The sequence below is a fragment of the Procambarus clarkii genome, chromosome 69 (assembly GCF_040958095.1).
Source record: "Procambarus clarkii isolate CNS0578487 chromosome 69, FALCON_Pclarkii_2.0, whole genome shotgun sequence".
In the NCBI taxonomy this organism is placed as follows: domain Eukaryota; kingdom Metazoa; phylum Arthropoda; class Malacostraca; order Decapoda; family Cambaridae; genus Procambarus; species Procambarus clarkii.
Window position 1 is genome coordinate 19,279,796 of NC_091218.1, and position 25,879 is coordinate 19,305,674.

Genomic DNA, 25,879 nt, shown 5'->3' on the forward strand with positions numbered 1-25,879 from the left:
TAAACTATAGAACAGATTTTCTTAACTGAGCTTATATATAGCGGCCGCAGCTGACTTTCAATCATTAAGACACAGGACTCGAATACCAGTGTTCACGTTCATTGGAATTTAACATTGCAACAAAACATTTTGATATATATACACTTAAAATATTGATATTTTTTTTTAAGTTTCAGCCCCGCTCCTATGCCAGGTAAGTCCATTACGGGCTCACCATAGCCCGTGCTAATTGGAACTTTTAGTTCCTAGTAGCTGAATCTTAAACAACAACAACAATAGATATTTTAGTTGCTGTCCAAGATGAAGACAACTGCAGTAACTGATAATTAACCACTACAGAGATATCTTTGCAACATTACTAAGATCAGAAAGCTCTTGAGCGCCAGTCCTATACATATACTAGCCTCTACTACTACTATGAAGTAATACCATAATTACAAGTTAAATATTTACTGCATAATCAATAGTTAAGTTGAATAATAAGGACTATGAGGCGAGAAGGATATTCAAACTTTGGCGGGTTGAGGAGGGCGCCAGTGGTGCCATCTGTCGAGGAGAGTTGTTTGTGGTCCGTCAGGAGTAGTAGAGAGGCACCTTAGCTCCTCCTTAGGCCCTCTCTGTACTATGTGTCTCACTATTTGCCTTCTCCAGCTTAATCCAGAGGTATGTGGGGCGTGTGGCGTGGGCGCCGGGGCACGCGGCATGGGCGTAGGGGCGGCGAGGGGGTGGTGGGAGGTCAAAATATGGGCAGGGCATGACCTGTCCTCGAGGTGATTGTTTTTGTTGTCAGTGGAGGAGGGGCTCGGGGGCAGGCTGGGGGGGTAGTTGCCCCCTATTGTGGCGTGGGGGGATGATGTAGAGCAGGGGGTGACAGGTGTTATGGGGGTCCCAAGATGGGGGGAGGCTTCTCTAGCCTCTAGAACCTCCCGTCACGCGAGGTCACACTAGTTAGCTTGAAACGCAACAGGTACAAGGCTTAACTAGGCCTAAAGGCCTAGTTCTCACCCCCCCCCCCCTCGTAGACACTAATAGGTCAACACCAGCAGGAGTTATACCAATGTTGCTAAGGTCATATGTTGAGTTAATATAGTGTGTTGTGTCCCCAGTGACAGGTGTTGTGTGGGGTCGTCCTGGCTGTCAACACCATGGTCATAACTGGTGTTGACAGTGCTCTATGATGAGTAATTGATGCCAATGCTAGAGTATGAGTGAAGGGGCTAGTGACGATGTAATGATAATACTTCAGAAGAATGTGTGTCCCAAACCTAAGGAAGAAGTACAATTATACGGACAGGAATAACGCATACTAATAAGTCACTATTACGCAGTTGTTTCGGGCAAAAGTGTTTGTCGTTTCCCGACAACAAAAATAATAAACGCCAATAATGTCGTTTTATTATTTTAGCTGTTATTTTGGGACATTTTTCACGGTTTACAATTGCAAAATGTTATGAGTAATGTTTTACTTGTAATTTGAAGTTGGCTGTGAGTGGCAGTGTCTAGTTCCTTACATTGTCAGCCCTGACCCATGTTGGAGTGATGCAGGCCACTATGTAGAGCAGGCAGCTCACCTGTGGATTTTCAAACTTAACCCTTGGAATTTTGTTTGAAACATGTCTGGTGTAAGCATTTAAATTATTTCCAAATACAAACTATACAGGCATTAAAATTCGAATTAAGATAAAACCGGCAAGTGAAAGGATCAAATCTCTCTTGTACTGTAATACGAGCAGCACTTGAGCTGGACAGTAGAGTGACGGTCTCGCTTCATGCAGGTTGGCATTCAATTCTTGACCGTTCAAATGGTTGGGCACCATTCCTTACCCCCGTCTCGTCCCAAATCCTAATCCCCATTCCTTCCAAGTTCTATACTGTATAATCGTAATGGCTTGGCTTTTTCTCCTGATAATTACCTTCCTATGTAAGAATTTAAATTGTCTATCCATGTTGAAGTAGCAACATTTAAAGTTCTCCCAGCACTGGGCTCAAAATAACCCATCGGTTATAATTATTGTACATTGCAAAAATGTCTGTGGGTTGCTCCTCTGATACAAAACTATTTGGCCCTTTGCATTCAGGATAAATTGACCAAAATTATCAAAGGTATTTTTTTTTTAAGTACATTACAGTACTGTACTCTGTATAAAACCAATCTGTAATCATTAGCACGAAATGGTTTATTAACTAACACATTTGTTAGTTTCTTGAGAATAATTCACAGTATTTGGCGATGTTTAGGTACTGTATTTTAACCTGGCATTAGTGGTGGCATTTTTGACATGGTTAGTGTGGTTGGGGTATGACAACCAATTGTCTTCAGGTACAGTATATTCAATAAATTGCCAAACTCCCACATGAAATAATTCATAATTCACTGTTGGGGGACAGGAAGCCAGATTGTATTCATACACGTTTGGCTTTTATTGAGGTCCTCCCCCCCTCCACCCCCCAAAAGCCAAATTACTGACCCTGTGTGGGGTGCCTGACAGCTGAGTGAACAGCGCTTTGCATTTGTAGTTCAGAGGTTCAGGGTTCGATTCCTGGTGGAGACGGAGACAAATGGGCAAAAGTTTCTTTCACCCTAATGCTATTGTTCACCTAGCAGTAAATAGTTACCTGGGAGTTAGACAGCTGCTATGGGCTTATTCCTGGGGGAAGTGTGACTTTTTGACCTTTTGTGTGTAACAAAAAGGAGGCCTGGTGGAGGACCGGGCTGCGGGAACGCTAAGCCCAGAAAACATCTCAAGATAACCTCAAGATAAAACCCTGCCCAAGATGCAACCCCACAACAAGCAGACTAACTCCTGAGTACCTACTTGCTGCTTGGTGAACGGAGGCATCAGGTGAAAGGAAATGTGCCCAACCATTTGTCCCGCTCGGGATTTGAATCCGGAATTCTCGATTGTGCGTCGAGAACGAACTGGACTGTACTACCAGGACCCTAAAATGGAAATTTGAAAAAAAGTAATCCTCACAAGATGAAGGGAAGTGAATGCAGAAAAGCATTAAAGATACAGCTAGATAGGCTCACAAAGAAAAGTTATCCTCTCCTAATTGTTCAAAGAAAGTCTTAACAAATATCCTTAAGGAAATGGGATACAATGTAGATACAATGATTATAAACAAGCACTTTTGTAATGTTCTATTTGTGGAATTTGATCTGTTTTCATTCAAGGTTATTTGACTACAGGATTTATCCTCAAAGTTGTGTCGACATAATTGAAATGATTTTTCCTCTTCATATTTGCCTGAGAGATTCGTGAACTAGCTACTTAGATACAGTAAGGTGGGAAAAAGGGGAGGTAAGGAGTTAATGGAGTTCTGTAAACATTTGGTTTTCTTTTTCTTTGATGAATGAAGTATTAAGGTAACATGTGTTAAGTTTGTGAAGTGAAAGACAAGCATTATTATTGTTGACATTGCACACACACAGTACTTAGATTATGTTCTTAAATCCTTGCTTACAAGCATTCAGAAGTTACTCCTACATTTACTCTCTCAATAAGTACCAAGTACTGCAAGAATTTATGTGCATCCCTACCATAGTTAACTTGTTTCTGTTTTGTTTCTGACTTTGGTGTTGATTGTTGCGGATATTTTGTGCACATCAGTGCAATGTGAATTAACTTTACTGTGCATAATAGTGATAATTTCACTTTGCTCTGTTGATAGAATAAGCGGTCAGTTTGGTTCTGTTTTGTTAGTGTTACTATTACCTTTGTTGCACTTTCCGCATTCCTTAATGAAATCAGTAGTGTATCTAAGGATGAAGAAGGAAGTGATGCTATATTGGTATTAATCTTCAAAGAATCTGGCCATAAATCCTAAATGCCCCGAAAGAGAGTGCAGTCTAGCTTATGCCTCATTTTGTCTTTAAGAAACACTTTCATTTCTAGGTAGTTTTTTTTTTTTTGTAGACTTTAAACTTGTCATAATCTTCTATTATTAGTGTGTCTAGGAAAGGGTGGGACTTGATTGTAATGTAAACTGTATAACAGAAGTAGATTCTTCATCGAGTCTATTCCTAAAATTATCCAGGTTGAAACAGCGTGGTGTGGTGATGAAAACATAATCTACATAGCAAAGCCATTTCACAATGCAGGGAATGATACTGGAGAATGCCTCTGCTTCAAGTGATTCCACAACAGCTAGACCTGAGTATGTTAGTTTGATAAAGCCATCTTTAATACAAAAAATATATTTTTTTAACACAGCATTTTGTACTCTGCTCAACCAAAATAGGGATGCCTCTACATAGTGATATTGAGGTTTATCAATACTGTATTCTGTATTTATTTAGATTCCTAAATAAACTAATGAAGGAATACAGTGCATACATTGCAAAGTTTTTTATTTGGTTGGAACCCAGGCAAACCTAAACAGATGGTCAAGATTAGTTGTTTTGATGGTGTCTTGTGGGACAGATCCTTGAGTACCTTTACCTAGTTTTAATTAACTTTTTTTTTAATTTTAGTACATCATTCAGTACAGTATCTACTAATATAGCAAGTAGTTATATTTGAAATGCTTTACATTTTATTAAATACAGTACCATCTTTCATTTACCACTGGATTTATTCTATTTCTCTCCAACACTCCATGAGTTACCAAATAATATTTTAATTTTTTTACTTTACATTTATAGTTAGTGATTATAAGTGATTTAGAATAATGATTTATGTAATTTATGGGAACTGTCTTTTTTATGCCTGCATACCTTTTTACTGCTGTAATTAGAATACATACTTATATTTAAGCAAAGATACCTTTACCCTATTTTGACCCGAGGAATATTTATGTAATTGCTTAGTGCCGATTTCCTTTCCTGTGCTGCATTCAACAATTACTTTTCCTGTGTCGCAGGTGGCATGATGCCAGGCAGTGAAGAGAGGTGGCGTGATGGGTCTGGTGCTTCAGATGGAGCCTTTGATCATCTGTTGGAACGAATGACTAATGACTTTACACCCCAGCATGATTCCCAGCATTACCAGCCTGGATTTGTACCTTCTGCCACACCACCTTGGACAACATCTGGACAGACACAACTCTCGAGCTTGGGGCCCCCACTGTCTCCTCTGCAAGCTTCACACACCACCCTTGGGTCACCAATTCCCTCGATGCAATCTGCCCACAACATTGGGCCTCAGATGACTCTTCAGCCTCCAACTACAAGTGCACCAGGAGGGCTGCCGCCAGCACCACAGCTAAGTGGATCGGCAGCAAGAAGTTATTCAGTTAGTCAAGACATCTTTTCTGAAGGAGATGGGGGACGCAGTCCGCTTTTAAGGTCCTCTTCAGATTTAGGACTTCGTTTAAATCATTACCATGCCCAGGGAAATCCATATAATGATGGTAGAATGGATGGGTTCATGGATTCAAGCATAGACTCCTTAGATGGTATGTTGGTTGGAGGTCATGATCCAACATTTTACCTGGAAATGCAAAGGGGGTCTGCTGTATCGTCAGGAACCCCTCCACTTCAAGGAGATCCACAGGGACTTGCACCTTCAGCAGTACCTCATCCTGAATTCAGTTTTTATACCCATGAAAATGACAGAATAATGGAGGGAGATAGTGTTAGTAATATTTCTGCAAAAATTTCAAATTTTACTGCCTCTTTGGGCAGCTGGTTTAGCCCATTTGATCCTTTTCGTAGTATTCTCACAGATGCTCAGACTAAAACTCCATGTGTGGCTCAGGCAACCTCTGTTGGCACAAGTATGAAAAGCCCACTAACTAGCGAGACGCACATGTCATCTCAGTGCAATGCCAGTGTCAGAAATGTACAGATGACAGCCTCCCAACCTACAAAAGCAAATAAACCTTCATACTCTGATGTACTGAGTAAGAATCCAGTGCAGGAAGGCAAATTAAATACAAGTGGACCAGCTGTTAACAGTCGAAGCAGTAGTAGCAACAGCAATAGTAGCAGCAGTAATATAACCAACCATCCTCCACAGTCGCCTTCCCCAGGGCCAACAACATCCCGTCCTGAACAGAAGACGCGCAGCCAACCAGGCAGCAATGGAAAGACTAAACCCCGCAACACCAACAGTGCAAGCAGTAATATCAGTAATTGTAGCAGTACTTGCAATGTTGGTCACAGCAGTAGACTAGCCAACAAAGGGGACAACCATATCACCTCATCTCGTATTGGTTTGGATTATTTTGATCTGAGTGAGGGAAACTTAAGTAATGGAAGTATTAGTGCTTATGAGCATTATGACTGGGGGGAAGGCCCTACTGTCATCCTTGGAAATGGTCCATCACTTTCCAAAGCATCAACCAACAGCCCATTGCACCAGGCAAAGAAAGCTACTGTCAAAGGTGATTTAAAAAAGAACAGCATAGAGAAGATTGGCAATAGTACCCAATGTGATGAGGATCTGTTGAAGAGTAGTGACCAATTGAATAATAAAGTGACTGCATCACAACCCAAACTGGCACCTAGGTAAGCAAGCACTTTTAATTTCTTTGAAATTTTCACCACGTCTTGTTTTTAGATTTGAGACGATGCAATACAGTACTCTACATTACTATGCAAATAACTATGGAATTTTCATGTGTTTATGTGATAGCTTGCTGATGACCAGACCACACACTAGAATGTAAAGGGACGACGACATTTCGGTTCGTCCTGGACCATTCTCAAGTCGATTGTGATAGCTTGCTGTTTTTCATGGATGAAGCAGCATGTAATGCGAGTTATTTTAGGGGCCACGTTAAATAATTGGTATTACAGAGGAAAAAAAAAAGTTAAAATTGTTTGCATGGCTTACCATGTTGAATTACCACTTAAAGTTGAGATGTCATATAAGGAAGTCATTCAGCTATGTACAGGCAAATTTTGCATGTAGGTTGTCTCAAATATACCGGTGGGTATTTTAGAAAGTGTCGTTGAAATGGTTGTATCCCAAATCCATTTTACATTCACTTAGTTACCCATAGTTCAGTATTGTACATTAGCCCATACTTTGTTATTTACTCTGCTTCTTGGGTTCTGTTCCTACATTTCAGTGTTAATAGCTTTTCCATGCAATCTGATCATCTGAAAATACAATCCAAATACAGTTCTGTATTGTACATGTATTTAAACAATATCACATTGAGGTGAATGGAAAGAGAAGCCAGAACAGTGTGTGAAAGATGACTACTGTAGTTTAAGGTGGTCTTATTAATGTAATTGTTGATACTGGAAAATGCTCATTATTGTTCCTCCCACAATGAATAGTGAGAAACAATAAATTTGGTAATGTTAGTGTGATTGCTTATGTTATAGTAAGATTTTATTGTCATTTAGTTTCACATGAAAGGAACACGACATCTAGAAAATGACGTGTACGTAATTTTAGATAAACTAACTGAAGTAGCATATTTTGCACATGAGTGCATGAAGCAGCATAATATACCATACTGTATTAAGATAAACTGATTCACTTTAAGTAGGTGTTCTGATAGCTGTAGCCTTGATGAGATAGTTATGGGCTGATAAGCAGGCCCTTGGAAGCAGGTTTTATTGTAATCATATTTAGACAATCGTGTTACATTTTTGAGCTACAACATTTGGCAGCTACCTAAGGTAGGAATCTGCTGTTACACAAACACGATTCATGAACAGTTGTGCAGGATTACACTCGTGCACTAGCACCGGAGGTCTTTCAAAAGATCCCTCCAGGGTCATATAAAGTAATGTGGAGGCAGTGGAGAAACATTGTCTACCCCAGAATGTTAGAATACTGTACTCAAAATGGTATTTAATTGTAATTTTTTTCCATAATGTTATCACTGAATGAGGTTTAAAATACTCATTTGACAACTTGGCCAAACCCTGGCTCCCAAACCTTCACTTTCTTCCTGAATGTGCCCAAGTTCAAGAAATCTTTGGTTAAATGATTTGGTTACATCTACTGAAACATTGAATTTGTTCAGTAACTTGTTATACTGGTATAGTATCTATATAAATTAGTTTGACTTGTGTGGTTGAGTCTTTGTGAACCCCATTTGTTTAACCCTCAAACTATGCACCATTTTCTGGAGCAGCTCCCAGTGGCTCCTTAAACACACTTGCTGAGATTGCTCCATACTATAGTATGGAGCAATATAGTATGGAGCAGGTCACATCAATCATGGAAGTTTTGTGTGGTCTACCATGAGCATAGCTTTAACAGCCTAGCTACTCCATCCTTTTGTGATCTATTTTATTATCTCGATAGACTAACTTGAATCAGTGACCAGAGCCAGAACCTGACCTTCCCCTCACAGAGGTGCAGGGCGTGAGTGACCTTACCAAATGTGAGGTTGAAGGGTGTTCACTGTCTTTGCTACCTGATGTTCATTCTTTCTGCCTCCACCATGCTGCTTGTGTTCACTGACCCCTATGACCGTGAATCCTGTGAGATGTGTTCTCACTGGGTCTGCCCTTACTAATTCAGCTTCGAGCTTGGATACTTTTCAGGCAGCTGCCTCTTTGCGAGTTAGGTTTGCTTATGTTAGGGGTTCTCAGCATATTGATGGCCTGGATTCCCAGCTTGGCTAAGGATTCAGAATTGGAGGTAGTGGTGTCCTGCTTGTCTGGTCTTGTCTGTCTGCTCCCCCCTCGGGTTTAATTTTTGTCACATTCAGTGCTTTGGAGTAGTCATATTTCTGGAGGTTTGTCTTCCCACTTTACGCTTTCAGTGGTTTGCGAGGATTTGTTTTGGTACCTCCTGTGGAACTCTTAACCTCTTTTGAGTACAGGTACGTCTCGGCTTATTGGCTGTGGTGTGAGGTCGTTACGGTACTCTATATTAATGAATAGAGTAAAAATTACCACAAAATGGCCATAAAGTACCATATGGTGAAAATTACATAAATACTGTATTTACCTGAATTTACCCGAGAGGTACTAACACTAGTGGCATTGGCGAGGACAGGAAGCTAGCGGCTTGTCGAAGGTGAATATATTCATGAATATTCATTTGCCTTCAATGTATATAATACAGTAGGTGTTTTAGGAAGTTGTGGAAAATTGGATTTGTTAAAACTTTGTTGAGCATTCTGAATAGATTGCAACTTTTGTAGCCTGTTTGATGATTGCCTGTTTATATGATTACATAAAACATTGCCAGTAATGTTTAATTTATACTTTGGCAATTACTTTTCTATCAGACGAACCACGTACATCAACAACATCCTGAATTCTACCAGCCCATCCTCGGTACCAAGCGTGTCTTCAACCACGTCTGCTAGCACTGCTACTTCCCAAGCGACATTTAATCCCACAGCAGCCATTCCCAATACAAACAATGCCTCTGTCCCTCTAATTACCAACCACACCATTACCAACAACAACAATAATAATAACAACATCAGCAACAATAACAACAATGACAGCGAACGCAGTGACGGGAACAAGATCAAAATTTCACACCTACCCAAGGAAGATAAAAAGACTCAAGGTAAGGGGATTTTGGTTTTGCTTTTATTTTTTCCATTAGTCACGTTCCATTTTCAATTAAGCTGGATGTGCTTAGACCTCATAAAAGCAAGGCTTATAGCATGCAAGATTCTGATGTGTAACAACTGGGTGATGACCAGACCATACACTAGAATGTGAAGGGACGACGACGTTTCAGTCCGTCCTGGACCATTATCAAGTCGATTGTAACAACCGAGTCTCTGCCTCACTTGGGTTTGGTTTAGAAAATGGTATTAAAAGTTTGAACAATTGCATGGTATATTTAGAAATTTTGGCCTTTACTTTTTTCAGTATGTACCAAAAATATATTTAATTTAAAAGTTTCATTTAATCAGATGGCATTTTATTACTCTTGGCTAATAAGAAACTTCATACATTAACTAATTTATGCATTAGTCTAGTTGACTATTCTATATATCTTGCTCCTTTTTTGTTTTTCCAAATATGTTGCAACAGGAGATATAAGATTATCTGTTAGTACCTTATTAAAAATGGTTCCATTTTAAAAATTAAGAGAATTGTGGCACACATGAAAGTTGCAACTACATGCTGCAAATATGTATCATGTAACATAACTGCTCTTAATATCCAAATAATCTCTTATTGCCTTATTGGCATGAATTTAATGCAAAGAATATTCCAAATAATAGAAGCTCTTGGGCAAAATTCAACATTTTTACATTTATAATAGTTTTTGTCACTTAATGCTCCTTGGGTTCTCATTTTTGTTATAAGTTTGGTTTCTCAAAGTTGATCTTTATGCATCACACTTTGACTTGGAGATTTTTAGGTCATTGCTTAGCTGTGATATTCAGTAATGTACCTTGCAACTGTATGTTCTCAAATCATTGTTTTTATTGATGCATCACTTTTTGAATTGAGAGATTCCCAGAGAACAGTCTTCTCGTCATGGAAACGGCAGGTTCTTGGGTTACATGAGCCCAGAGCATCAGACATCTCGAGTGGTGTCGAGATTTTGTGATGGATCAATTTGTAGTTCCATTATCTTGAGAGGCTTCGTACCTTCCATTACTCATTTACTTGCTGATTGTCATTATTCTTTCATGCTTATTCTACATCTTGTGTACTTCTCTACTGCATTCCTTTTCCCTTTATCGTTGTTTTCTCTCCGTCTCTACTTCCTCTGTCTTCCTTGTTCCCGCGCATATTACTCTCCCTCCCCACTCGTGTGCCTCTAGTCCTGGACGTCTAGCTGAAAATCTGCAGTTTCTTGTGATCAGTATAAGAGGAGCCATCCAGTTGGGGTTAAGCATTGGAGGAGTAGTGGGAGTGTAACTCCGGAGCACAATGAAGATGGTATTGTAATTTTCTCTTGTTTGGTATAAGGTGTGATACAAGAGAATTTGTTACAGGTATGTGGAAGGATATTGACGAGTTTTGCTTATGTTTTGTTTTTGCTATTATTGAATTGGTCTTCTTTAAGTACCAAAATACTTCATATTTGTTAATCAAAGTGTAATGCACACACTAATGCACACAATACATGTTGTTGCAGTTAAAATGGGAATAAATGCTATTGCTGATTTTTTAATACTATTTTAGATGAGAATGGTGCAAGACAAATAAATAATGTGGCTCGGTACCTCTCGCTATGCTTAACAAACTTGGTTGACTGTCCTTTCACAGCTGCTATTGTCTTGTTTTATCCAGAAGTATTTTATTCCTTGTCTGTTGCAGCTCCGTTGCATTCCTATGAGCATTTATTATGAGCCTGCTATTAATGTTCATCTAATATAATTTGAGCATAAAATATTGACTTATGTCATTGATAATTTGTTGTTAATTTTTAAACCATTAAATTTTTTTCTAAATACCCCATTTTTTATGTTATAGATAATGCAAGTTGCAGCATTATTGCTGGAAGTCGACCTGGTGGACGTAGTAAAACGGCAACTAATGGTCGGAGTGATAGACCCGATAGAAATCGAGAAAATCAGTCCAAACGACCTCCCAGAAAGCGGAAGTACACATCGCTTAACCAGTCGGGTTCAGGTATGGGCAAGTGTTTAATGTACCTGTTAAAGTAATCATAATGTTTACGTGCATGTAAAACAGAGAGCTTTTTATGCCTGCTGCTTTGTTTGGTGGATCAAATCATATTCCTTCTGGTGTTTGGTAACCTGCTTCTGATTTGTGGATGATATGGGTGACACTTTATGCAATTTTTTTTCTCTGCTGCTCCTACTGTACTTGCTGGGAGGATATTGAACAACTGTGGACCTCTGATGTTCAGACAGTATTCTCTGATCGTGCCTGTGGCACGTCTGCTTTTCACTGGCTATATTGTTGATGAATTTAATCGTAAATTGAATAATTTGTAAAAATATTTATGAATATTGCAATAATTGTCTTTTCAGACACCGGCAATGCATATCAAACTTTTGCCCATTAGCAGTTTGTCCCGATATATAATCAGTTGGTGACTCTGTCGAAAACATTGTTCAGTGAAGCTCAAAGCTCGCTCCTAAACTCCACTGTAGAAACTTTAATTTAATAAAATCTACAACAAAACATTAAATCTACTATAACATGTGTAAAACATTTCTGGACTAAGTGGAGCAGAACATTTCTTCTAAGTACCCTTAAAATTTCTGCTCAATTTGTTAATTTGTGAGGGTTGACCAGTTTCCTTGATACTGATTATTAGGTCTTGTCTTGTTTCCCATGTGTGTGGATACGAGGTGAATTACTTTAATATTACTAGTATTGAGAAAATATTGAAGCTGTATGATGGGATTGAACCCATATCCCTGGACACTGGCACACACACGGATAGATCCCATTGTACGATTTTGATATTTTCCCATTATACATCACAGTCTTGTGATTACTTTAATATGGTTTTTATTTTGCTACTACCACAAATTTTTTCTTGTACCATTTTGTTGTTGCTTTGAAAATTTGAGACTAATGATTTAACATATCAGTAATACTCCCATTCTTTGGCAGAGCTTGTAGCACAGGGCTGGGCAGTGGCAGTACAGTGGGTAGGCTTGGTGGTGCAGGCGGCAGTGTGGCTTGGGACTCTTGCCACAGACGTGGTCGTCATGAGCTCGCGTCTCTTCGTTCACCTCATGATGCTGATGTTGGCCAGATTCTTGGAGTACTGGACCTCTGTTAAGACCACTGCATATTATTACTGGAGTAAATTAACCTCAGCAGTTTGGAAGAATAACAAGGAAGAGAAGAAGATACCTGGTAAAGTGGAACTTGATGACTTTGTTTCTTGATACAGTAGTTAAATTTCTAGCACGTTAAAGTTGTTACCATTGAATGATTGTCAAACTTGCCCAAATTTGGCTCCTTGTAGTGGGCGATATATATATATATATATTTATATATAAACTTATATTTAATTATGTAATTATTTTTATTATCCATTTCCAAGTGCAGTATTACTATGTACGATACTTGTAACTCAGTCCATTACTCACGTGCTCTTTCCACCTGTGCATATTCTCACTTTTCTCTTTCTAAAATTTGTAATTCCACTCTCTTCTCATAACAAATTGTCATCCACACTTTCGTGGAAATAAATATTCCATTCACCTGAGCTCTAGGAGTAAATAGAGCTTCTGCCTCGCACGTATTGGGTCCTTGGAGTCTCCTAGAGCGCAGGTGAATGGAACTCTTGTCTCGCTTTACCCTATTTAATATCCCTTCTACCTACCCGATCTGCAGTCATCGGCTATTCCTACCTGTTCAAAGAATGTTTGACTATTTTATAGAATATAAATTAATTTAATTATTTTATGCAGGTAGAGAAAAAAAGGTTCCAAGAGGACTAGAATGCAACATATCATTGCCTACGACGGGTGATGAAGCGATGAAGCGTCTCTTGGCGTGTAAAGGGAAAGATCCATATAGCATTTTGGGCGTAACTCAAGAATGTACAGACGAAGACATCAAGAAGTACTATAAACGGCAAGCATTTCTTGTACATCCTGACAAAAATAAACAACCTGGGGCTGAAGAGGCCTTTAAAATCTTAGCGCATGCCTTCGAAATAATAGGGGAACCAGTAAGTGTGCAAGAACACCCTTGTTCAATATTATAAAAATTGATGAGAAATAGATGAATAAAGTGATATTAACAAGTACATGTACAGTAGTTTAGAGTACATGCATATCCTGTAAACACTGCCCTCATTACCTAGACACTTTCCTATTAATTAAAAACAAAGTTTTACAAGATTAGTTTTCAATCCACTTAGTCACCAGTGAGGCCCCCCCCTCAATGACTGATAAGCAATTTTTTCACTGATGGAACTCTCCTCTCGGCTATCTCCTGTGAAATGTTTGATGGTAAATGACCTAATGAACAATATTACTAATGTGTATGTCCTGTTGATTATTCCCCTTTTCCATAGGGAATTTTCCGAAGCTAGATTGCATTTTTAATAGCAGTATCACTTCCCTTCCAACCCTCATTTCTTCTCTCATCAGATCACTTGATAGCTCCTTGAAAAGACTGCATGATGAATCCTATGATTCTTACTAGTTATTTATATTTAGCTGGATTCATGTACCCTTACATAGAGCTCCTCTAACTTATTGGTTACATGCACGCACATTACACATATGGCTGGTGTCACTGAAGGATTGAAAGGATTCATATAAAGGATTTACCCGGGGGCCACTAAAACTGTAGCGGCCTCAACGAGGACAGGAAGTCGGCGGATTGTCAAAGAGCCAAAATACTAATTAATATAGTAATCTATAGCATTTTGTTTATAGCAATATCCGTGCGTCATTAATGCATTCAAAATATTTTATTTTTAATATTGAACAAATAACAAATTACATTATTAAAAGAAAACAATGTCTAATACAGTACAGTATTGTGGTTTAAAACTTCGCAATACAAAAACTGATTTTCTGCCCTGTTTGGAAGTGGTGTTTGTGTCCTCCTAAGATTTGACTAAGGGGGTAATGGCAGGCAAGCCTGTAATAGGCGACTAATTAACAATAATCTACTTACTAGGAACGACGACGTGAGTATGATGCTCGTCTTGCGGAAGAAGTGCAATTAGAAGGTGCATGGGGGGAGCTGGCATCTCTCTTGACTCGACTTCAAGAGAAGCTGGACGAAGCGGCCAATACCATACGCTGTACAAATTGTAACAAGAGGCATCGTCGTGTTAAACTTCCTAGGCCTATATATGCAGCCAGACATTGTGCAGAGTGCCAGATACACCATGCAGCTAGAGAGGTGAGATTGTGGTGCAGTGTTGCTGCTGGATGACATATGGGATGTAGATGCACTGTTTTATTCAGGTGAATTTGATGTTTTGGGCGTTATTTGAACCCTAGTTTCGTAACCTAGCTGCACACCCCAAATTAGGTAAATTTCCTAGTATGTATAACAAAATTACTCTTTTTTTTTTTTTTCTTTCTATACTCTACTGTAAAATATTGTTGTCAGATGTCGGGAAAATACCAAAATGATTCGTGTAACTTTAGTTTGGCCATGTGAGATTAAGAAATGTTTATACAGGTATCATATTCTGAGAAATCATTTTCAAGTTAAGTATTTGTATTAGATTTCTCATAGCTACCATCATCTAAGTCCTTGAAATTTTGTATGGTGTTAGTGGTTCTTAGCATGGCATCAATCATTGGAGAGTAAAGCACTTGACATGGGAAGTTGTATTAATGTTGACATTGACATAGAATTCTTAAGATGGGGTTTTGTAATTCCTGGAAGATGAGCTATATAAAATGAGTAAATAAATGTATAGAAAGCAGATACAAAATAAATAGGACACAGTAAAATTAAACATTATATCCACACCTCCAAGTGAGATATACCAAGGTTACTTGGTAATATCATCATTGGCTGATTTCTGTGTTTTTACTTTGCCAAGTAATTTTAGGAATCATCCTTATGTGCGTGGGTTTAGTACAGAATTACAAACATATAACTTACAAGTAGCCTCAATGTTCCCATTTTTTTGTCCTATGCAAACCAGTTGTGAAGTCAGCATATGGCAAATAGTGCTCATAATGCACAATTTCAGTTGTTTCTTGAGGAAAAGTGCCTTTAGTAATGGTTAGATAAAGAAATGTGCTGGTGATTCATCAGTGCTTTTGTGTCAACGTTTTACTACCTCCTCCTCTACCCACCCAATCAGGCTGGACGGTAGAGCGATGGTCTCGCTTCATGCAGGTCGCCCCCTCCCCGCTCAGCTCGTTGTCGCCGTGTGGGGGCTTGGTGGGCGGCTGCCGGAGTGTGATGCTCCTTGGGACAGTCCTGTCCTTTTCTAGCCTTGTGCTCCTGCTGCCGTCCTCTCCAATTCTGCTGGGCATCTTTTCCTTTTCCTTCTGTTTCGTTTTTCTCCCCCCTCTTCTCCTATCTGCTTGCCGTTTCCTGCCGACCTTTTGCTCGTTCTGGTTCTTCCCTTGGACTTCTTCTATTTTGACGCCCGGGTGCTTGAGGAGGCATACTCTTGCACCCGTAGAACTGCAGTACCCGACGTCGAGAGCGAGGGGAACCTTTTATTGTCAATCCCCACTTCGTCACTGAACCCGATCTCGACGGACTGTCGGTTTCTTAAGGTGGCGTTTGTGGGGCGTATACTCACGACGCACCCCTAGGAGGCCCCGACAAGATCGGCGATAGCTTCTTGTTGGGTGTCCTGCCTCTAATTGTGGCTCCATGGTGGGTGTGGGGGCACATTCGTGAGTGAATTCTTCTTTCGTCAAGATGATTACCCCTGCTTCGGCTTCTTCTGGTTTACCTTCTCAGGCTCGTGGGGTGGGCGACCAAGCCCCCGAGTCGGTCCGTATTGGAAGACCGGGCTCTGTAGCCTCCGCTGCATTGGGCCCCGACCTTGCTCCTCCTTTGGCCTCTCTGACTCCTTCCCCTGGCTCCCCTCCCTCCTCTGTGGTTGGGTCGAGCCCCAAGCCCCCAGTGGTGACTACCTCGTCCCCTGGCGCGGCTCCTTCTCTAGTTGTTACTACTGCGCCTTTTAACCCCTCTCTCTCTGGGGGTTCTCACCGCCGTTCTCGTCACGGCCGCCCTCGCTCGATTCCTTCCAGTTCTGCTACCTATCAAGCCTTGTTTGGTCCCGCTTCGTGGGACAAATATTTTGATCTCCTCCCTCTTGATTCTGCGCCTCCTGACGATTTCTCCCTTCATCGACATCTCATTGATTCCGTGGATGCCTCCATTACTTTTAACCCCACTCGTCTCGGTACGCGTGTCGTTGCTGCTCCTTCTCAGGATGCTGCTTCCCGCTTGGCTGCCTTATCCTGCCTTGGCGAGACCCCCGTTCGGGTCTCGAAGAACGTCCAGTTGAATGCCAGTGTTGGCACTATTTTGCTCCCGCCCCATGTTGCGACCGGTGTTCGGGACCTACGCGACTGCCACGACGATATTCGACATATCCTCGCTGCCCAGGGCCATTCTATTCTCCAGGTGGACACGTTTACTCGTCCCCCTCGTGGTAGTCGCCGTCAACCACTCCGGGTTGTGAAGATTACCTTTGATGGTAGGACCCTTCCACCCTCTGTCATTCTTGCTGGTGCCAGGTGCTCTGTCCAGGAGTACATTCCTTCTCCTCGGCTCTGCAACAAGTGCTGGAGGTTTGGGCATGGTGCCCTCCGCTGCTCCGGGACTGTCTCTTTCTGTCCTTTGTGTGGTGGCGAAGGTCACTCTAAGTCGGAGTGCGCTTCTCCCCAGGCTCGTTGCCTCAACTGCGGTGAGGCCCATCCTACCTTCTCCCGTGCGTGTGTCCATTACAAGCTTGAGGCAGCCGTCCTCAACTTGAAGCACCGGGAGCGTTTATCTTTTCCTGAGGCGAGGCGCCAGGTTCGCCGGCTCCCGCCTTATGCTAATATCTCTTATGCTCGCGTGTTGCGCTCTTCCTCTCCTCGTCCTTCCCGCCTTCCTCAGACTCACAACCGTTTCCAGGCCTTGGACCCTGATGCGCCCACTGCCCCCTCCTCTGTCCCTTTGGGTTCTCTCCCGAAGGATCCTCCTCCTGGTCCTCTGTCTGGGGTTCCCCTTCCTTCTACCCGGTCTGTCGTGTCTTCTGTGTCTCCTTCCTCGTCCCCCTCCGATCCTCCTTCCCATCCTCGTCCCCCTCCGATCCTCCTTCCCATCCTCTTCCTCCATCTATCGGCTCTCCCCGCCGCCTGTCGGTGCGGGCGGATGTCCATCGCTCTCCTAACGGCCGTCGTGTGTGCTCTCGTTCGGCTTCTCCTGTTGAGACACTGGAATCCGTTGCCCGGTACGTAGTTGCTGGGACACCGGTCTCTTTAAGTCAGAAGCGTAAGCCTGGCTCCTCTCCTTCCTCTTCCCCGGCGGGTAAGAAGGCTTCGCTTTCTTCCTCAGCTCCTCCTTCTGGCTCTGTTGCTCCTTCCACTCCCGTTTCAGTGCTTGCGCCCCCTGTTCCTGCTATGGAGGTTTCTTTGGCCCCTGCTTCCCTTTCGGTTGCTGCTCTTGCTGGGGTGCGCTCCTCTCTTTCTACTCCCCCTCTTCCTGCTGCTGTCCTTGACTGCTCCTCTCCGTTGTCTCCTCCTCCTCCTCCTCCTCCTCCTCCTCCTCCTCCTCCTCCTCCTCCGGACCCTGCCCGCCCACCTCTGATCTGTTCTCCCGTTTCCTTCCCTCCGTCTTTGCTCAGTTTACCCATGCCCCCTAACCCTGACTTTGCTGACCCTGATCCCGACCCTGATATTCTTTAACGTGCTCTGTTGGTCTTTCGCCTTTGTTTCTTCCTTGTTCTCTGTTTTTGTCCTTTCTCTTCTCGTCGTTGTCCATTCTTCAATGGAACGTTCGAGGTTATTACGCCAATTTCCTCGAACTCCAACTTCTGGTTTCGCGGTTTTCGCCCCTTTGTGTCTGTCTCCAGGAGCCGATGCTTGGTGCTCGTCCTGGTCGTTTTCGTGGCTATTCCTTTCTCTCCCCCCCCCCAACCATTGCTGGGGCTTCTAATTCTTCTGCTCTCTTGATTCGGGCTGATGTTCCCTTTGTTCCTTTACTTTTTCCTTCGCCTCTCCATTGTTCTGCTGCTCGTATCTTTGTGGGGAAATGGTACACAGTTTGTTCCATTTATCTCCCCCCGAGTGTCCCGCTCTCTCTTCCTGATTTGAAACACCTCCTAGACTCCTTGCCGGAGCCTGTGCTCCTGCTGGGTGACTTCAATTGTCGTCATTCTCTTTGGGGTGACGTTCTGACGAATACCCGGGGTCGCCTCCTTGAGCCGTTTCTCCTCTCTTCTTCCCTGTCTCTTCTGAATTCTGGTGAGCCCACTCATTTGGACTCTCGAACTCGCACCCTTTCTTGTCTTGATCTTTCTCTCTGCTCTTCTTCTCTTTACTTAGATTTCACATGGCAGGTTCTTGATGACCTCCATGGAAGTGATCATTTCCCCATCCTTGTTTCCTTTTTCTCTTTTCGCCCTTCCCTCTCTTTCCCTAGATGGCAGTTTGCTAAGGCGGACTGGACCCTGTTTTCCCTCAGTGCTACTCTCTCTGACCTCTCCCTTCTGCCCCTCTCTCGCGCTCTCCTCCTTTTTCATGACACTGTCTTCGACGCTGCCCTCCGCTCTATTCCTCGCTCTTCCTCTCGGGGTCCACGGAAGTGCGTTCCCTGGTGGAATGCGGACTGTGCTCGGGCTGTCCGCTGTAAGCGTGCAGCCTGGAAGAAGCACCGCCGGAAGAAGCACCGCCGTAGGCAGACGACCGATTCTTTTCTTTTCTTTCGGAAAGCGAGTGCGGTGGCCCGTAGGGCCATCCGTACGGCTAAACGTGAATGTTGGGCATCTTATGTCTCGACAATTACGTCCGAAACCCCTCTGGCCCAGATCTGGAAGCGTATCCGCAAGATAGCGGGTAAGTTCGTTCCCGATGTTTCACCGGTCCTTCACCTCCATGATACTCTTGTGGCGGACCCGTTGCAGGTCGCTTCCGAACTGGGTTCCCACTTTTCTTCTGTTAGCTCTGGTCTTCATCTTCCCCAATCTTTCCTTCTTCGTAAACCTGTCCTTGAGTCTCGTCCTTTAGATTTCTGCACTCATCTTCAGCTTCCCTATAATGATCCCTTCTCTCTCTCTGAACTTCGTTCTGCCCTGGCCCTCTGCGGTTCTACGGCGGCGGGCTCCGATGGTATTCATTATGAGATGCTTCGCCATCTCCCTCCGAGCACGTCTCAGTATTTACTGAGTCTGTATAATCGGATCTGGGAGTCGTCGTCAGTCCCTGAGGACTGGCTCGATGCCGTTGTCCTCCCTGTTCGCAAACCAGGGTCTCTGGGTACTTCCCCTAAGGACTTTCGCCCTATTGCTCTCACAAGTTGTGTCTGCAAACTCTTTGAACGTATGGTTAACGTTCGTCTGATGTGGTTCCTGGAACACCATCACCTCCTCTCCCCTTCTCAATTTGGTTTCCGCAGGTGCCGCAGCACGACAGATGTCCTGGTGAACTTGGAGGTCTATATACGTACTGCTTTTGCTGCGAAGACCTCCGTTGTTGCCGTCCTTTTTGACCTAGAAAAGGCTTACGACACCACTTGGCGTTATCATATCCTATCTCAACTTCATTCTTTTGGCCTTCGTGGTCATCTCCCTCTCTTTCTCCGCAGCTTCCTCTCTCGTCGTTCCTTTCGGGTGCGCCTTGGTACCGCTCTCTCTCCCCCTTTTCAGCAATACGAAGGTGTGCCCCAGGGTAGTGTTCTGAGCACTACTCTTTTTCTGGTTGCCCTCAATGGTCTTCTTTCCTCTCTTCCTTCTGGTGTCTTCTCCGCTCTCTATGTCGATGATCTTACCCTTTGTTGTCAGGGTGATGATTCGCCTCTCCTTCAACGCCGGCTTCAACTTGCGATTGATGCCGTGTCGTCTTGGGCCACAGGTCATGGCTTCAAGTTCTCTACTTCTAAGACTTGTGCCATGGCTTTTACGCGGAAACGGGTTGTTCTTCGTCCCTCTTTGTCACTTTATGGTCATCCCCTTGAATACAAAGATTCCGCGAAGCTTTTGGGGTTATTCCTTGACACTCGTTTGTCTTGGTCTCCCCATATCTCTTACCTCCGTGTTGAGTGCTCTAAGTCCCTTACCCTCCTTCGGGTCTTGTCCCATACTTCTTGGGGGGCAGATAGGCGCACTCTCCTTGCTTTACATTCCTCTCTCGTCCTGTCTAAGCTCGATTATGGTTGCCCTGCTTACTCGTCTGCTTCTCCTTCTACTCTTCGCCGTCTTGATGCTTTGCACCATACTGGGTTGCGCCTCAGTTCTGGTGCCTTTCGTTCGACTCCCGTCCTTAGCTTGTATGTTGACACTGGCTTCCTGTCTCTCCAGGACCGCCGTGATCGCTACTGTCTTCGCTATCTTGCGCGGTCCTTGCAACATCCTTCCTCTCGTCTCTGTCGTGCTTTAACTTTTACCCCTCCTGCGGTTCCTGTTCCTCTTCACCACCTCCCTCTTTCTGTCCGGTTATCTCGCCTGCAGGATTCTCTTTCCGTTCGTATTTCTGATGTTTCTCCTCGTGTTGTTCCTTCTTTGCCCCCGTGGAGGGTCCCTCTTCCGCGGTTTTGTACATCCTTGACTCGCATCACTAAAGCTTTTACCCCTCCTACAGTTCTAAAACGCCTTTTCCTCGAGCACTTTTCTTCTCACTCCCGCTCCGTTTCTGTCTTCACCGATGGGTCTAAGTCAGCGGACGGTGTTGGCTACTCTGTTGTTTTTCCTGATCGCACTTATATGTGTCGCTTGCCTCCGGAGACTAGCATCTTTACAGCGGAACTTTATGCTATTCTCTATGCTCTTCGTCTCCTGCTTTCTCGTTGTCAGTCTTCCTTTGTGGTTGTTGTTGACTCTCGTAGTGCCCTCATGGCTCTCGGGTGCTTTAATCCAGTTCATCCGGTAGTTGTCGAGATCCAGCATTGGCTGTTTCTCGTTCACAGTAAATTTAAGTCGGTTGAGTTTTGTTGGGTTCCCAGCCATATTGGCGTGTCTTTAAATGAGCGTGCGGATGCTGCCGCTAAGGAAGCTGTCCGCTCTTGTCCCATCTCTCGTAAAGGCATTCCGTATTCCGACTTTTACCCGGTTATCCATTCCTCAGTCCTTACCCGTTGGCAGGCTTCTTGGTTGTCTGTTACTGGTAACAAGCTACGTACTCTTAAATGTTGTGTTTCCTCGTGGCCGTCCTCCTTCCACCGTAACCGGCGGTGGGAAACAGCTCTAGCGAGGTTGCGTATTGGCCATACTCGCTTAACCCACGGTCACTTGATGGAGCGCCGCCCTGCTCCTTATTGTCCTAGTTGCATTGTCCCTCTTACGGTCGTGCATGTCCTTCTTGAATGTCCTGACTTCCAGGACGAGCGTGTGTCTTGCTTTCCGACCGCCCCTCGCGGTCACCTGTCCCTCGATAGAATTCTTGGTGACTCGGATACTTTTGATATCGTTCGCCTTATGCGTTTTTGTTCTCGTATTGGCATCCTTGGTGATATTTAGCGCCCTCTGATTATTTTGCGTATTTGATGGTGCTACATAGCCTTCCCGGTTTGGTGCCTTCTTTTGATAATTACTTACTTCATGCAGGTCGGCATACAATCCCCAACTGTCTGAAGTGGTTGGCCACCATTCCATTCTCCCATCCCAAAATCTTTATCTTAATCTCTTCCAAATGCTGAGGCCTGACATAGGGGCCTGACAACTGAGTGGACAGCGCTTCGGACTCGTAGTCCTGAGGTTCCGGGTTCGATCACCGGTGGAGGCGGAAACAAATGGGCAGAGTTTCTTTCACCCTGATGCACCTGTTCACCTAGCAGTAAATAGGTACCTGGGAGTTAGACAGCTGCTACGGGCTGCTTCCTGGGGTGTGTGTAACAAAAAGGAGGCCTCGTGGCCGCGGGGATACTAAGCCCCGAAATCATCTCGAGATAACCTCAAGATGCTAGTTGTAATGGCTTGGCACTTTCTCCTTGTACTTCCCTTCTCCTACCACCTCCTCCAGTAATTTATACTTCGTTGATGTTCAAATTGCATCACATCTGACTAGCAGGATCATTCTTTTATTCAAGGTAAATAAATAGCTTATTGTTTTTTCCCTAAAAGTAGGTTTCATATTGATTGTTGGTGCTCCAGGAACACTTCCACCATTGATCATATTACACCTCTGGAAAATGTGGCTGTTATGAACACCTTTTCAGAATGCACGCCGGTAGTAAGTTGGGGACTACTGGTAATAATTTGGTAGTCCTTGTCGGTATACTTTATGGCAAGTCAAGTCAAGTTTTTCTTTTAAAATGTACCATTTAGTTTATTATATATTTTATCATAATGACTTGAAACCTGTTTTTTTTTTTTCCTAGGGCGACATCTGGGCAGAGAGCACTTTTTTAGGTCTTCGGTGGAAGTACTATGCGTGTATGGAAGGTGCTGTGTATGACATTAGTGACTGGGCGGCATGTCAAAGTGAAAATCTGAAGCATTTGCAAGCTAACACCCACAGTGTTCAGTATCGCATTGTCTCTGGCAAAAAGAGTCCACCGTCTAAAAACAATACGCCTGAATTTACAAGGTTTGTAATAATTGTATTGCTTCTTTCCTTCGGCTACATTCCAGCTGCATGGTGGGCTGTTGCATTTTCTGAACACTCATTGTGCTTGCAGTGAGTACTCCTTATTCCATGAAATTATTAAGTTTGATATTTAGCTTTTTTACCTGCTTTGCATGTGTATACTTGTGTGAAGGTACTTTCTTAACTTTTGAATATACAATATCATCCTCAATGATAGCAAGGCTCATAATAGTCATTACATGTTTAAGAGCTGCTTCAGTAGCTTGCAGAAATATACTGTATAAAGAAAGCTTATCTAGGAGATAATTTCCCTAAGTGGAAGCGAGTTCTGGGGATGCTGCTCCTCAGATGACGATACTCGGTAGCAACTGAAATATTCATTTAGCCTTTATAGACAAGAGTAACATCTGATTGCATTTATTGCAGCATGTTTAATACATAAAACGTATTAATTAATTAAAAGCAAAATTCCCTGAACTTGATTCTTTGGCTACAGTTAGTCTTCAGTGGCATTTGGTATTCTGTTTAATTTCTCCGAATGGCTCTTTCACAAAGCTTTCATCACTATGCTTATTTTTCTTCAAGCGGGTAAATTTTGGCTATTTCACTTTTGTTAGCTAAACTAACATGTGGAATTTTGACAAATCTTTTAGGTGCTCTTTCCAGTCTTAAATAATTTAACAATAGATTTATGTGGAAGGTTGTGTATTTGTAGAAATGAATTTGTATTTCACAAAATTTAAATTAATTTGTCATATTTAAAGTTTCATTGTTTTAGATAAACATGAACACCTCTGCATTTTATGAGTATGTGTCCTTGATACTTTGGTTTTTACTTAACATGAATTTAGTGTTATAATGTGATAAGACTTCTAATTGTGGAGCTAATGTGGTAGGTGGGCTATTCTCCCTAGTACCCAACATTACCAAAAGATGGTGGGAGAGCTTACTCTAGTAGTGCAAAAGCATTATACAATATTTGGTAAGTGACCAGAGTTGCACAAGGGTTTGTTCTCACCATTTGTTGGGTTCACCAGCTATTTTAAACTGTGAATAAATGTATCTTAATTGCAAAAATTTGTTCCTTACTATCCATAGGCATTTGAGAATTTAATTATTTCAACTAGTGGTAGATTGTTTAAATGATCAATTGACCTTTAATTTCAGTGATCCAGATTTAGAGGAATTCTTTAACAACTTGTGTAAGGAGAAGTTTGGGAAGAACTATGCTTCAGGGAGCAGTCAGTCTGGTGGTCAACAGATGTCTGATATGCGCAAGAGGAAGGGCAAGAAGAAGAAATGATTACAGGACTGTTGGGGGGGAGGGGGATAGTCTGGAGTGGGAGACAGTGCTGATACATTCAGTTTTCAAACACGATTGTTAATAAAATCTTTTTTGGAGTTTATTTTTTATCTTAACAGTACTGCTAAGGAGTAAACAACTACACTTGAGGAGCCTTGCATGATGTTAGTGCAGCTGTGGGTGGATTTTAGTAGGTGGAAGGTGTTATTTGCCTACTTCAAGTGACAAGATTACTGGCCTTAGTAGAGCAGCAAATTCCATTCTATGATAAGACTAGCTGCAAAGAAAAAGATTGTTGTGGGTAAAATAATGACTTGTTCATAAAGTGATTTACTTATAGGTTGTTGAGTAATCGTCACACTACTCCACCTTTTAAGATTTGGAAAGCCATCGGTGAAGTAGTGTGTGCTGGAGGAAGACAATAGGTGTTTAGGCTTCAAACATTTGCTGAATATTTGAAACACTTCGTGATTAAAAATTGCTTGCTTCCATATACCTGGACTGCTGCCATTTACAAGGTTGGGCAAATACAGTAGTTGTACCAAGTTTAAAGAATTGTATTGATTACACTACTTTTGTATAGGAAGTCTTAATATTGTTTATTCCAAACGAATATCAAATCACATTTCTGAAACATTTTTGCAAGCTACAGTGCAAAAGTTCCACTGAAATCTTGATTATGCTTGTATGAAATTTTAATTGCCGATATAATTTTTGGGTAATTATTTTAAAGATGTAAATACAGTATGGAATTTGGTTAAAATATGCAAATTCCTAACTGTATGTGCTGAGTGTATATTATATATACAAGTTATTTTATGTTCAATATTTGTAGCTGTGATTATCAGTATTGAAAATATTGCAGTTTCAATGTGAAGTTGACGAGTGAAAGTAATTTCACTTTCACTTTATACAAACATTTGCCCGGTTAAAAATATTTGTGTGTTCCAGGAAATCCAAAGATCAAAATTTAGGACCCCATTGTAAAATTGCCATTTTCTCTGGTAATATATAATCAATTCATGTAGATTATTTGATTTTCAAAAATCACTTGCTATGACATCCATTTCAGTCAAAAGTGAATATTGTTTGTCCATCAACCCAAGTTAAAGGCAAATGTTTAAACCCAAGGGTTTCAAACGACCATTACAAATATATAGAGAAAGCTAAAGGCCTTTAGCTATGTGATTTAAATATTGTCTTCAATGGTTGAATACCATTTCATTTTAATTGATCATGCACATTTTCTTATTCATTTTGTTTCCTAAATGTTGGAACTACAGTAAGTAGTAACATTCTCGGCTCACTTGTGGAGGGTTTACTGAAGGGTACACATTGCAACTTTATAATAGTCTGCTGAATCTTATTTTCTCTTAATATAGAAACTGTAACAACTGTTGCTTTTGACTCCATTACCTTTGTATGGCCTTGTTGTGTGTGTATACTTAACCGTGTCCTGTAATATAAACAAAAACAGCAGCAGTCTCTGCCAGATGTTAAATTTGGTAGCTATTTCCTCCCCCCGGTGGACGGTGCGGTAAGAGGGCTTTTGTGCACCACCTGCTGGTAATAGGGGAT

The 25,879-nt window shown here is 42.2% G+C and overlaps 1 protein-coding gene across 2 annotated transcripts; it reads left to right on the forward strand.

Moving 5' to 3' along the window:
* Nucleotides 1-526: 526 nt before the first annotated feature.
* On the forward strand, nt 527-25,696 carry LOC123772120 (dnaJ homolog dnj-5). Of its 2 annotated transcripts, none has more exons than XM_045765113.2 (9): nt 527-663; nt 4,864-6,451; nt 9,148-9,437; nt 11,312-11,470; nt 12,428-12,676; nt 13,237-13,499; nt 14,462-14,689; nt 22,790-22,998; nt 24,166-25,696. In XM_045765113.2, the coding sequence occupies exons 2-9, from the start codon at nt 4,869-4,871 to the stop codon at nt 24,299-24,301; spliced, it is 3,117 nt and encodes a 1,038-aa protein (XP_045621069.1). In that variant the 5' UTR covers nt 527-663; nt 4,864-4,868; the 3' UTR covers nt 24,302-25,696. The 2 variants fall into 2 exon arrangements, with proteins under 2 accessions (XP_045621069.1, XP_045621068.1); XM_045765112.2 differs by lacking the exon at nt 527-663 and adding an exon at nt 4,039-4,158.
* Nucleotides 25,697-25,879: the final 183 nt, after the last annotated feature.

What these genes read in the sequence shown, in the direction of transcription:
- LOC123772120 (XM_045765112.2), top strand. Translation starts at nt 4,119, where the DNA reads ATGCCTCTGCTTCAAGTGATTCCACAACAGCTAGACCTGA. An exon ending in TCCACAACAGCTAGACCTGA is followed by an intron (nt 4,159 to 4,863) that starts GTATGTTAGTTT and finishes CCTGTGTCGCAG; the next exon opens with GTGGCATGATGCCAGGCAGT. An exon ending in CAACCCAAACTGGCACCTAG is followed by an intron (nt 6,452 to 9,147) that starts GTAAGCAAGCAC and finishes CTTTTCTATCAG; the next exon opens with ACGAACCACGTACATCAACA.